The sequence below is a fragment of the Dicentrarchus labrax genome, unplaced genomic scaffold (genome assembly GCF_905237075.1).
Source record: "Dicentrarchus labrax unplaced genomic scaffold, dlabrax2021, whole genome shotgun sequence".
In the NCBI taxonomy this organism is placed as follows: Eukaryota; Metazoa; Chordata; class Actinopteri; family Moronidae; genus Dicentrarchus; species Dicentrarchus labrax.
Genome location: NW_026136999.1, coordinates 51,515 through 65,357, shown reverse-complemented (window position 1 = coordinate 65,357; position 13,843 = coordinate 51,515). Strand labels below are relative to the sequence as shown.

The 13,843-nt window shown below is 42.2% G+C and overlaps 1 protein-coding gene across 2 annotated transcripts in view; it reads right to left on the bottom strand.

Annotated features, from left to right (window-relative positions):
* Nucleotides 1-13,542, bottom strand: part of prkd1 (protein kinase D1) — a 50,334-nt gene extending 36,792 nt beyond the window's left edge. For both annotated transcript variants that reach the window (XM_051395823.1, XM_051395822.1), the window contains exon 1: nucleotides 10,983-13,542. In XM_051395823.1, coding sequence (XP_051251783.1) covers nucleotides 10,983-11,237 — 255 coding nt within the window. In that variant the 5' untranslated portion in view covers nucleotides 11,238-13,542. The remainder of the gene's footprint in view (nucleotides 1-10,982) is intronic.
* Nucleotides 13,543-13,843: the final 301 nt, after the last annotated feature.

The following is a 13,843-nucleotide window of genomic DNA, read 5'->3' as shown; positions in this document are numbered from 1 at the left end:
TTCTTACATCCCATTAAATCAAGAAGACCTCACAACAACCCGCGAAGCTTCGGCGAACCCTAGTGGGGGCAGTGACGACGGCTGGACATGGGCGGGGGTCAGTTGTTCTGTTCAGGCGTTCTGAGAGACCAGAACTCCTGAGACCAGGACCCGAACATGTGAACACGAAGAGCGTCAGGAAATAATGTGAATCACATCGAACTGAAACTGATTCCTCTTTACAGATTTACTGCCGACGACATAAAGACTAAAAAACACAGAAAGCTGATGTGGATCTGAGTTTCCAGTGGTTGTAAGTCTTCAAATACACACACACACACACGCACACACACACACACACACACACACACACACACACACACACACACACACACAGTGGAGTGAAACCACAGGAAGTTAAAGGTGCAGTTCGCTGTTAAGTCGAGGATCGATGAGGCGTCGCTGAAACGAGCAACACAACTGCAGAGCACCACTGAGACTGCTATCGACCACACACACACACACACACACACACACACACACACACACACACACACACACACACACACACACACCTCTGGGCTGCGGACCAGAACATTTACTACCAGGTTGTCTCCACCCTGTGTGGAGTCAGCAGGACGGAAACACTGAACAAAACAAACGAACCTTATCAGCTAACAGCTAGCCTGCGTCTGTCCAAACACCTGAACAGCTCGTTAATATGGACACAAAGACAAACACAGCGGAGGACAGGAGCCGAAGAGGAGGAAGAGGAGGGAGAAAACATGATGAGGAGGAGGGGGACTCTTCACTTTTCACGCTCTCACTCGTTCGGCCTTCACCTCTCTCTCTCTCTCTCTCTCCCTCTCCATCTGTCAGTGGTTGTCTCTCGCCCCTCTTCCTCTTCAGTGCCTCTCAATAAGATCCTCAACAATACACTTCATGGATCCATCTTTATGTGTGTGTGTGTGTGTGTGTGTGTGTCACCATAGCAGCAGCACTAGTCTTGTTGTCATGGCAGCAAGAACTCAAGGCTGATTCCTCTCCTCCTCCTCCTCATCCTCATCCTCCTCCATCTCTTTCTATTCAGTTCAGTTCTTTCTGTACAGAATGTACGATGCTGCACATTAAACTACAGCTGTCTGACTGCCCTGCAAGGCATTGTGGGTGTTGGAGTCCTGGAGCAGGGCCGTCAGGGAGCTGTAGTTTAAACCAGGTAAGTTCATTTAACTCAAGTAGGGTTGAAACAGATTACATCGAACAATTTAGGAAAAACTAAAAAACATCACATCTTGAAGCAGCATCATTTTAATGATGATTTAATTTTGTACTTTTTAATTTTACTTTAAAAACTAAATACCCAGTAAAAAGTACTTAATCAGAAATATTCCTGTAATTTACAACATTGAGTTTGTGCTACTTTAAATTACCAATAAACTGCTGAATCAAACATATTTTTTTTAAGTTACCGTATAAATGAATAAAGTTTTTACCATTAAAACAAACTATAAAAATACCATATGATGCTCTGATGGTGGTGTTCTGTACAATTTACAGTCTGTAATATAAAAAAACTACTTTATTCTGTATAAATAAAGATATCACTGTGTTTTACTCTTACAGAAACTTTAACCTATTTAAAATATTTTTAAAAAAAAGCCTGTTTGACAGTGACACTGATTTAATTTTGTACTTTTTATTTGTACTTTAAAAACTAAATACCCAGTAAAAAGTAATAAATCAGAAATGTTTCTGTGACTTACAAAATCAAGTTTCAATTCAACTGAGTTAAAATAACTTCCCAGCTTATGATATGATGCTAACAGGCTAAAGCTAACAGGTCCCAGGTGTTTGGGATAATGTTAACAACCCAATTATATATATATATATATATATATATATATATATACATATAGAATATCAAGTGTTTATTCACTGTGTAGTGTTACAGATGTAAACCTGTTTCTATCTCATCAGGCTGTAACAAGCGGACATTAAACGAGATATTTCCTGATCATAATTATTGTATTAAGGATTGTTTCTGTAGAGGCTCCACATTAAACCTCCAACACACTAAAAGTCCACTACCAAATAAATTAAATGTTTAATTCAGCCGTTCTCTGAACTCTTTACCAAAACCCCAGAATCACAGAGCACTAATAGACCCCCCCCCCTCGCTGCAGGAGGAGCACAGCTGTAATCAATAACATTAGCTGCATCTCGATTAGCCATTTCCAGGGTTAGCTGTGACACGTTTGGACCCGAAGCCGTCGTTAATGTAATTAGAGCTTCTTCCTGCTACGACGAGTCAGAAAGGTGTATTGAACGCAGCACAGTTGCAGGTTGAGTGTGTGTGTGTGCGACTGCAGCCGGCCCCTCGCTCACACACACCTAATGGGGATGAGAGAGGGCCATCGCCATGACGACGGGACATCCTGCCATTTATAAAGGTGTGTGTGTGTGTGTGTGTGTGTGTGTCATCATTACTTAGTGACATCAGCAGTGACAGCAGCAGAAACAGTTGTGTGTGTGTGTGTGTATAAACTGTAGACGTGTATAGAATAAAATAAAACATATTGTGAGAGACAGGAAGCAGCTCTCAGACGTCGTCACTTTAAATGGACACAAACACACAAACACACAAACACAAAGTACCAGATCTGATATTAAGTGTTTATATATTGAACATTAACGGCTGAATGTTTAACTGATGGTTCACTGAGTGTTTATTAAAGCTTTGAATCTGGAACACAGTGAAATATTAACCTCCTTTTAATATTTAATTAAACTACAATCATGTCATTTCAACCTCTGATTTCTATCCTTTTTAGCTTAGTGACAACTTATATATATATATATAATTATTCTTAATATTATAATAATATACATATATAGAACATAAAGAGTCTTAAACTGTATTTTATATGTCACATAAGCAGCTTCTGTAAACTGTCTCAATATGAGCTAATATAGCATTCTTACTATCCTAAACACTAAGAAACCACCACAATATGACGGGCTACCTTACACCTTTCAAAATAAAAGCTCCGACCTTAATATCAATGTGAATATGAAATATTCGGGCCGTGTTACAAACATCTTAATACGGCAGTAAAAAGCAACAGACTGACTTTAAGTTCATTTTATTATCGTACTTTTACCTCAGCAGTATTTCCACAGTGGGGTCGGTATTAGTGTTACCGGCTAAACCTTCCCCTTTAATAAAAAGTGGCATTGTGGGTAACCTGAGTGTGTGATGCGTTAGCTAGTTAGCTGTTAGCAGCGGTAGGTTGTGATTTCCTCTGAACTCCCCGTCAACCTGAACTGTGTATGAGGTTGTTTATTGTCACTGTATGTCGGACTCATCGGTTCCTACTGAAGATCTTTAAAAACACAAATATAAAGTTTAATTATTCAAAAGCTTCACAAAAGTTTTTATAAAACAAACTGGAGGAAACTTGATGGGGGACTATTTCCAGCGGCGGATGAATCCACAATCAGTTTTTGACACCGAAGAAGAAAATATGACCCTGAAGGAAAATATAGAAATAAAATATAGAATATGAGACTGAAGATGAGATATGAAGGAAAAAGAAACGAGAGAGAAAATGAGATGAAGAGACATGAATGAAAAAAAGGATGAAAGAGGGAGAACAATGTGTGTGTGTGTGTGTGTGTGTGTGTGTGTGTGTGTGTGTGTCTCATAATGGCCCTCAGAAGGACACTTCACAGCCGCAATCATCATCAGTTGCCAGGCAACAAGGAGAAACCGCTACCGACAGAAACACGGCACACACGGCTTTATTATTACTGTTACTGAGTGTGTGTGTGTGTGTGTGTGTGTGTGTGTGTGTGTGTTCACTGACAGTGTTTGTCTCATTACTGGAAGAATAAAATATCATTGTTTACCTCCAGAGAGACGAAGCTCCAAATACCATAAATGTAGATTACTCAATTACATTTTAGTTACTTTTTTGTAACATTTATATGAAAGCTCCTCCTCCTGCTGCTGCTGCTGCTGCTGCTGCCAACGAACACAGTGAGAAACAGCTGAATCAATTTATGTTGCTGTAGGAAAATACAGACAATATAATTTAGCTTTGAGATATTTTGATTGTCAGAAACTCTGTATCGATTTTAGTGTTAAACTCTCTCAACCTCTCTACCAGAGCTCCAATGTTAACTGAGGGAGAAAGTAACGTTTATTTTAATGCACGTTTGTTCGGTTTTTTTTAAAATGAATGAATAAATGAATTGAATTAAAATCCAAACTATGGAGGCAGCGGTCGACCACAGACGTCTGTGTTCTGTGAGGAGAAATGATTCTGGTGTCTCTGAAGCACTGATGGATGTAATGGCTGCAGTTTGTTGCCGTCCACAGAGGTACTTTCATCTTTTGCTTTCTCTGTCAATTTCTTCCTTTTTCCCCTTTATGAGCAACAACTTCTGGTGCTCAATAAAAGCTCCTCTTGGTTTCTGGGTTTGATCAATTTGAGCAACCGCTGATCACTTCCTGTCCTCAGTCGGTATTTAATGCTACAGACACCCAGTGACACGACAATATGTGCAAACAAGCTATTGTAGGAATGAAACAAACCAAACACTGGTTCCAGAGAGACACCGTAGTTTCTCCTACACACATCAATCTCAATCGGGGCTCAGCAGCCTCCCTGTGAACACAACCTCCAATGACAGCGGTACCGAGGTGATTTATAGAGTTTCCTGATGGACTTGTTGCTAGAAGAAGTTAACTGTCGTTAATGTTAGCTGATTTAGCCCCAGGGTGCCAAAAAAAAACCCTCAGTACTTTATTCCCTGTAGTCAAAGTGTCCTCAGTCGGCATCAGATGCTGGATTAAGTCCCGGTCTGCAACCTGGACCACTAGATGATACTAAACCCTTCAAACACTGGACCCTCAAACCTTGACAACCCAAGTTCAATATTTGCCCCAAAACTCCAAACTGACATCAGCCACGCTCTCTGCAAACCGGCAACCTAAAGGAACCCGGCTCTCGTTGTCGGTGAAATATCTCAAGGAAACTTTAGCAGAGAAACAGTTTCTGTTGAGTTTCTGAAAACCTTTTAAGAACATTTATAAAAAGCCATTTCAGACACACCTGCTTTCACACACACACACACACACACACACACACACACACACACACACACACACACACACACACACATCTACTCCTGTTAATCAGTTTGGTGCTGTTTGAAGTGATAAGTGCTGCATGTTTCCAGCGATGTCACACAGGTTCGGTGTGTGAACAGGTGTCGAGGTGACCCGCTGTACTTTATATTCCACTGTAGAATATACAATAACCTGCTAATAAACACATAAATCAACAACCTGTGTGTGTGTGTGTGTGTGTGTGTGTGTGTGTGTGTGTGTGTGTGTGTGTGTCACACAGTGTCAAGCTGTTAGCGTCCTGGCTCTCAGGTTTTAGGGGTGTGTGTTGCGTTCAGGTGTAAAAGTCTCACTGTGGGGAAATGAGGTGATTTTCACCTGAAATGAGACGATTAGTGAATCTGAGCAGAGATAATGGACACATCACATCATGAATGTGTGTGTGTGTGTGTGTGTGTGTGTGTGTGTGTGTGTGTGTGTGTAAGAGAGAGCGTGGCCACACTAATGTGCATTCATTTGCCTTTTTTAAATCTCTTGCATTCACACTAAGCAGATGTTTTCCACCATTTTCTAATGTATTCTCCAGAGTGAGTATATCTGGAGATGCTGGGTTTATTTTGTGGCACCGACTGGAATAAATGTACAGTTTTAGATCCATGTTGGTGAAACACGCAGAAGATTACTGACTGTTTGTTTTATATGATATGATACACAGATCTGGATACAGATCCATAAACGTGTTCACCATTGGATGGTTCCAGTGTGATAAAGTGTATGTAAAGGTTTCCCAATCCTGTCCTCATCCTGCTGTGATCAAATCCAGATCCCATATTAAATCCAATCACAATCCCAAACCTGTCCCAGTCCAGTTCCGATCCCATCCTGATCTTGTCTCAATCCCATGATAATCCCACCCCAAAGCTCTCCCAGTGCTAAATGTTTTTATTTTGAGGCCAATAATCAGTTTTTACCCGATCAGTAACCACAACTGGAAGGACACAAGATATGAAATGAAATTAATTGACAGGAAACTGAAGAGCTCAACTATCTCTCATACATGTTCACGCTGTCCCACAACGAAGCAACCTCGTCTTAAAATTACAATTAGACACAAGTTTGTTTTTAGAGCCATGATATGAATACAAATTCACATCCCACCCTGATTCCATCCATCCCATCCTGATCCCCACTCTTATTCCGATCGTCAACATCATCCTTCATGATACAATCGCCAATCTTGTTTGAATTCCTTCCAGTCCCAAACACGTCCCAATCAAGTTCGAAGCCCATCCTGATCTCACCCTAATCCTGTTCTGATAGCATCCTCATTCAATCTCTTCACGATTCTTGTTCCAATACAATCCTGATCCTGCTCTCAATCCCATCTCCATCCCGTTCTGATCCCACCCAGATTCCCTTCCAGTCCCGTCCCAATCCCAGATCTCGATCAGATCCTCTTCCGATTCAACCCTGCTCCCGTTCCAATCCCCAAACTCACTCCCGTTCTGATACCCTCTTGATCCTTAATCCTGCAGTACCATATGTTTAGTACATTTACTCTTGAATGTATTTGATATATATCAAAGTAAAACAAGCCAAAGAATGCTTTATAAAAGCAAAGAACTGAAATAAAAGGTTATTATTAAACTGATAAAACGGTAAATATAGAGAATCTTTCCAGGCATATTGGCACTCAGGGGTTTGATGTGTCACATGCAAGAAAAAGATTGTGGATTTTGTTCAGATTTAGTGTCGAGAGAGAGCGAGAGAGAGAGAGAGAGAGAGAGAGATCACAACATCATTATTTGTGTAAATGAGAGAAAAACAAGCTCACATTCACAAACTCATGACTTGTCTATGTGAGAACGAGGACATCTATCACATTCATAAGGACAGTGACACTGTCTGTGTGGTTTAATTGTGAACGCTTGGCAACAGCTTCAGCTCATAAAGCAAAAAAGCCAGAAAAACAGAGAAACCCCTGCAGAGCGAGCGAACAAAGGCAGAATTCATCTTGTTTCCAACGAGAAGTGACTGAGCCTCGGCGTGAGTCACCACGCTGACTAACACCGGCTCACATACTGTACGCTCTACACATGGAGGGAAGTGCTGCTAAACACACTGCAAGCCATCAGAGAAATGTTGTGTGTTCATCTGCAGCAGCGGCGTTTAAAAAAAGGGTTTGCTAATGCACCTCCAGTCTCAGCTGCAACTCTCTCCATCGTGGGGGAACAAAAAGTGGGTTTCTATCCGCCTGTTCTTATCAGCATTTTAAACACCTGAGTGCAAAAATATTAAATAATAAATATTGGTTTCTAATATTCACTTCCTCCAGGATTTCACCTGCAGCCAGGTAATGGTTGATGAAGACGGGGTTCCCGTAGCAGAAGCACTTATTCTGCTCGTAATCAACCAGCAGGTCTGGTGTTGACACATTTAACTCGATTGCTGTTCCGCTTTTTTTCAGGATATTTGGTCTTTTCAATCAATTTCCAGATGTTTCACAGGTTTTCAAGGATACATAGAATCTTAACTTTATGCACAGTTGAGGGCAACAAAGGCTAACCGCCTGAAATTCCACCATGCACGTCTTCAGATCCCTCCGAGAGCGTCTTTAATGGTAAACGGACTGTTGTATAGTTCCTTTCTTTACTCTATATCACATTCACATGTTCACACTCACTGAAGACAAAGGCCGACACAAACAGTGACTAACTCATTCATACGCCGATGCATCAGGAGCAATTCAAGGTCCAGTATCTTGCTCAAGGACACTGCGACATTCAGCAGGAGCAGGCAGGGACCGAACCACCAACCTTCTGATTAATGGACAACCCGATCTACCTCCTGAACCACAGTCGCTGCTCTTTGTGGTTGTTTATTGACTTTATAAGAATAAAACTGCCAACTCATACAGAGGTTCTGACACTAATAAGCCAGCTCTCTCTCACACACACACACACACACACACACGTGCGATTGAAGGAGACCAACCATTACGTTATGAGGCGAACGCTGCTGGTCGAAGCTTCGACTTCGCTGGTCAAAATTCAACATAAAGTTTATAATATAAAGAAAAGAGGCAAACTGGCAGATGTGTGACTGTGCTCTCGTACTGTCTCCTGACTGTGGTAGGGGGTTGGTCTCTAGGGCAGTCTGTGTTACAACCCCTCTGGTCCTGCCCGCGAACAAACCCTCTTCTATGCAGGAACACATGCTTCAGATGCTTCAGAGCCTGAATGGACAAAGGATGACTCATAATAGATGGAAAACGACACGATATTAATATTATTATTATTATTATTATTTTATCAGATTAAACTGGCAAAGACCTCACAATTTGTTTTTGTCAGTTCTGAGACTATTTGGTTGAAACAATCAGCAGAATTTAACTTTCCGTGTTTTACTGCCACTTTCGTTTTTGGAAACTGGAAACAGAGGCGGCGTGCTGGCGAGGCGTGTGTGTGTGTGTGTGTGTGTGTGTGTGTGTGTGGTGTGTGTGTGTGTGTGGTGTGTGTGTGTGTGTGAGTGAGTTAGCAGTCACATGAGGGTCCAGGATGTCACAAAGGTTAAAGTTAGGTCATTGACTGAAAGTGAGTGTTACTATAGACGGCATCGCCTAGGGCTCAGCACATTATCCATACATGTCAGTTATTGATTATTCCCCTCAGACACACACACACACACACACACAAGTACGTAGGAAAATCAGATCAGACATTATAATAACAGACCCTTTGAATGAGGCTCGGATCCGACCTGAAACTGTAGCTCAACAGTGTCTCATATGTTCACTCTGTCCTGCAATTAAACACCACAGAGCCAGAATATGACTATAAATGGTGGTCGATTTGTGTCTCTTTGTAGTCGTTTATAACAATAATTGATAACTGCCAACTCATGCAGAGGTTCGGATACTAATAAGCGAACTCGGGGGTCACACACACACACACACACACACACACCGTACGAATGCAAGAGAGCAACCATCACATGCCGTAGTGAACGTACGCTACCCGTCTTTGCTGTTGGTCGAAGCTCCAACTTCGCTGGTAAAAGTTAAAGAGGCAAACTGGCAGATGTGTGACTGTGCTCTCATACTGTCTCCTGACTGTGGTAGGGGGTGTGTCTCCAGGGCAGTCTGTGTTACAACCCCTCTGGTCCTGCCCGCGAACAAACCCTTGTCTATTCAGGAACACATAATACACTCAGAGACACTCTGCTGCTACTCACACTTACAGTACAACAGTGAACATCACAACTGGATTAACTGAGTAAAGCATCAGACCTTCCGATAACCACATCCCGACACACAATCTCTAGAAACACAAATCTTCATATGAATGCAGAATCTGAAGGCGAGGGACAAGATGTCGGCATTGGAAGTTCACATTTGTAGTCCGTAGAAGTATCGACCAATCACGTTTGAGCAGAACCCATCAGCTATCGTCTGAGGACCCTTTAGCATCTTATTCCCTTTTATCTGCAGATATCTGCTGATGGACATTATTATTATTATTATAATTATTATTATTATGAGCCAAAATTTTACTTTCTCGTCATTCTCGTAAATCAAGTTGTGAATCAGGTTTTTTACGGTGTATTAAAGCAGTTCATCTGGTTGAAAGTTTCCCCTCTGACCACACCTAACACCTGTAACCAGACCTAACAGTGATGTCACTGTGTACCTGAGTACACCTGTACATCACTGCAGCAAACTGAGAAGTTTAACTACTGGTTGTCTGCAGATTTCCAGTTGAAGAATTCGTTCAATCTTCAATAACTGAACATTTGTTTTGAAGAGAGAGAAGTTCATCATTATATATAATGGGCCTTTAAGGTGGGTTCTGACTTTAAGATGGTTTAAAGGTACAGTGTGTAACACTAAGGAGGATCTATTGTCACCTGAATATAAGAATCGTTGTGTTTTTGTGACTTCGGCTCTGGTGACGCTTCACTGGAGAATCGAGGTCTCTATTGTTTGTTCATATTGACGTTATACCAGCAACATAAACACCGTTCACTACAGTTTCAGTGTCAAAAGCTGCAGAATTTACATTGATTTTTTAACTCTTTGGTATTTATCAAAGACAGAAAGTAAACGCTGCACATGACAGCATCGTAGCCATCAACGCGCTGGTTGTTGGCAGTGTGAACGAGATGATTTTATCTACAGAGGAAGCAGGTCCTCTTTTGGCGGAGTCCGCCATGTTTGAACCGCCATGTTTCTACAGAAGCCCAGAACACTGGAAGTAGGTTGGACCTTTCACTAGTTCCTAAACACTCTCGGAAGGTTAGCTGTATTCAAACGGTTGCAATGTGCAACTTCACCACTAGATGCCACTAAATCCTGCACACTGGACCTTTACTCCTTCCTACAGCAGATGTTAATTGACTCTGTAAAGAAATACTTTTAGGGTCAAGAATTACGTTTCACCATCGATACCTGAACGTTTATTTACTTCCTGTGTTTTAAATATACTTTTAATAAATCAAATTTTGTGCTTATAACTTAAACTTTTAAATGAGTTTAATCAGAATATTTAGTGGATGTAAGAATGTGAGGGGTTTCCTGCTGTTATCTTCTTCAGCTAATTTAATTTAACTAACTCACTTAACACACACATATTACTGGCTCTTTCTAATGTTTTTTTTTTTTCTGTATCTTGTATAATTTTGCAGCTATAAGATATTTTCTACAGTTTGGAACCAAACAATAACATTTTTATGGTAAAAGAAAAACCCAGAATTGTTCCTTTAATGCACGACACTAAACACTGAACTTCACATACTTTAACTTTTCCACATTAAATAACTTTTGCAGGAGTTAGAGGCTCTGATGATGAGGACTTGCTTTTACACGCTTGGTTACCTTCTGGTCCACGATGGAGCACGCCACCTCCCGGACCTGACTGAGGCTGAGCTCTGCGGCGTCCAGCAGCACCGGCTCCCGGCTCAGACCGATCTGGATGTGGAAGGAGATCACACCGCCACCTCCTCCTCCTCCTCCTCCTCCTCCTCCTCCTGCTCCACCACCTCCTCCTCCCCCGGTGCCGCTGTTGGTGTTGTTTGTCCCCCCTGAGAACGGGAGCGGGCTGGGCGCACGGATCAGCGGAGGCGCACTCATATGAGCCTTTTCCCCGGTGGTTTCCAACCCTGCCAAGAAACAATTAGGAGTCGCGACGGTGATAAATGACCGGTTGGATGGAGGGGGGGAGCGGGAGCCGACGGGGTCCAGGTGGAGCAGCCACAGGAGGGATTTAGAGCGTGTGGAGAGGCGCGGGGACGCTCGGACGCACGGAACTTAGCCCCCCTCCCCCCCCCAAAAAAAGCGCAAAAACAAGAGTTTCCGACAGAAACGACGACTGATTAACAATCACCAACTCTGGTTTGGTGGAAATAAATGCGCAGGAGAGCCGTGAGGAGACAAACAGAGACAGGATGTGAATACAGAGGGAATCAGAAGAGACATAATGACTACATGACTGGACCAGAGAGCAGCGTGGATACCGGTGATGCGGGTGACAGAGCCATGGACGTCAACAGTGGCTGGAGAGGAGGAGGAGGAGGAGGAGGGAGGAGAGGAGAGAGGGGAGAGAGCTCCTGGACTGATGGATGGAGATGCACAGTAGCTGAGGCACAGTTGGATAATAATCTGATCAATGAACTTTATAGCTGAAAGAGGGAAACTTGTCATTAAGTCTTCATTTTTTAGGGTTAAATTTGAGTTAAAAATAAAAGTTTATAACATTAAAAACTCAGAAGAGCAGAGTTGTGGTTTAGGAAACAACTGACACTGGATTCAAAACGACCTCTTCTGTTCAATTATATTTATTTAAATTGAGTTAATGTGATGTATGCTAAAAAAAAAAAAAACTCTATTTTCCCAACATTAACATTATTAACATTTTAAAGCCCCTTTTAGGCAAATTGTGATTTTTGATATTGAGTTATAGAAACAAATTGATATATTTCTGGTGGAGAAATGCTGAATCTTTAAGTCTTGGTTGTAATAAATGTTATAAATATGAAATTCAGTTGCTACTGGATGTCGAACTAAAGCACCAGCATCTCCGACCAAAACAATGAAACAAGAATAAAACTCACCAGAACTGTCTCTGTTAGTGTTTCCAACAATCACCAACTCTGGTTTGGTGGAAATAAATCCTTAATTCACCGACGTAGATGATAAAAACAGCAGTTTCAGTCGGAGCAGACCGGCTATGGAAACAAACCACAGAGAGGCTGCGATACAACACAGGCAGAGGGAGAGAGACACCATGTGACTCTGTGTCTGTATATAGAGAACAGCTGATATATTAATGTTTGTATAACCTTTAAAATAGGCCTTAAAATGACTTCCTTGCTCTGAATGGCGGCAATAAACCCGATCTGGACAGACAGAAAGATGGATTCCACTGACTCAACATCCCATAATGAGATTAAACACACACGAAGGATGAATGGATGATCTCTCTGTGTGGACAGACAGATGCAGACAGATGTGGCCGGTTTATCACACACACACACACACACACACACACACACCTGTTGAATGTGAGACCCGTCGGCTCTGTCTGCAGACGGAGAGTGAAGTGTGTTGGTTGCTAGGAGACACACACACACACACACACACACATAAATGTATACACAAAGACAGCCCTCCTACGCTTCAACCTCGCCTCCACTTACTTCCATTTATTACCAAGGATGATGCCAGACTCGTGGCATATGGTGTGTGTGTGTGTGTGTGTGTGTGTGTGTGTGTGTGTGTGTGTGTGTGCAGTGAGAGACCGGGTCTTCCTGGTCGGGTCAGCGGGTCAGTGTTTGGCTACTGATGATGTCATAATTACTGCCTATAGTTATTAATATGATTGTTTATGACTCAGTAAGTCTGTCACATACACGTGTGCGAACCTACGGTGACCTTTTGAAGCGTTATGGTCGACGTCATGTTGGTTGAGCTGCTCTCATTGGCTGCAGCTCACCTGCTCTCACACACACACACACACACACACACACACACACACACACACAATCTCGTATTCCAGACAGTTTGATCTGAGTTTGGTGCGTTGAGCTGGACGGACTCACTGAGAATGAGCTGTCAATCACAAGGTAGCCCCGCCCTAAAGCATACCCTGCTTTATGGTCTGTTTTACTCTAAATGGGACCATCAGTTACTAAATGAACATCATGCTGTATGGAAGAAGACTGAAACTAGAGACTGAGACCAGAAACTCATCAGGAAACTGTTTACTGAGATAATAAAACAACTGAGAAGTCGGATTATTTCGCCATAAGACTCGATACTATCAGAGTGGAGCGGCCTCCTGCTGGCCGATAGAAAGAATGCAGATTTTATGTATTTTTTCATCCACGTTGCAACATTATGTACATTTTGTCAGCTGTTAAATCCATAAAGATCTTTGTGTGAACGACTGAGTGTTTTTTTTCTCATTATATGATTCCCGATTTTATATTAAGCCCCAAATTCCACGAGCACCCGGGACAGGAGCAGTATCAACCAATCCAATCGCGGCTGAGCGTGCTTCGGTTGAGGGTAAACAGTCCGTGTGGAGAACGAAAGAGGCTGAACGCTATCGTCTGAGGTCATTAAACTTTCTAGATATCTGTGTGTGTGAAACTTTCTCATCGTTCTCACTAATCGGGCCGCGGACGCAGTTTTGAAGTTGATTCAGTTTGTCTTTATAAACTACCGCACGATCAGTC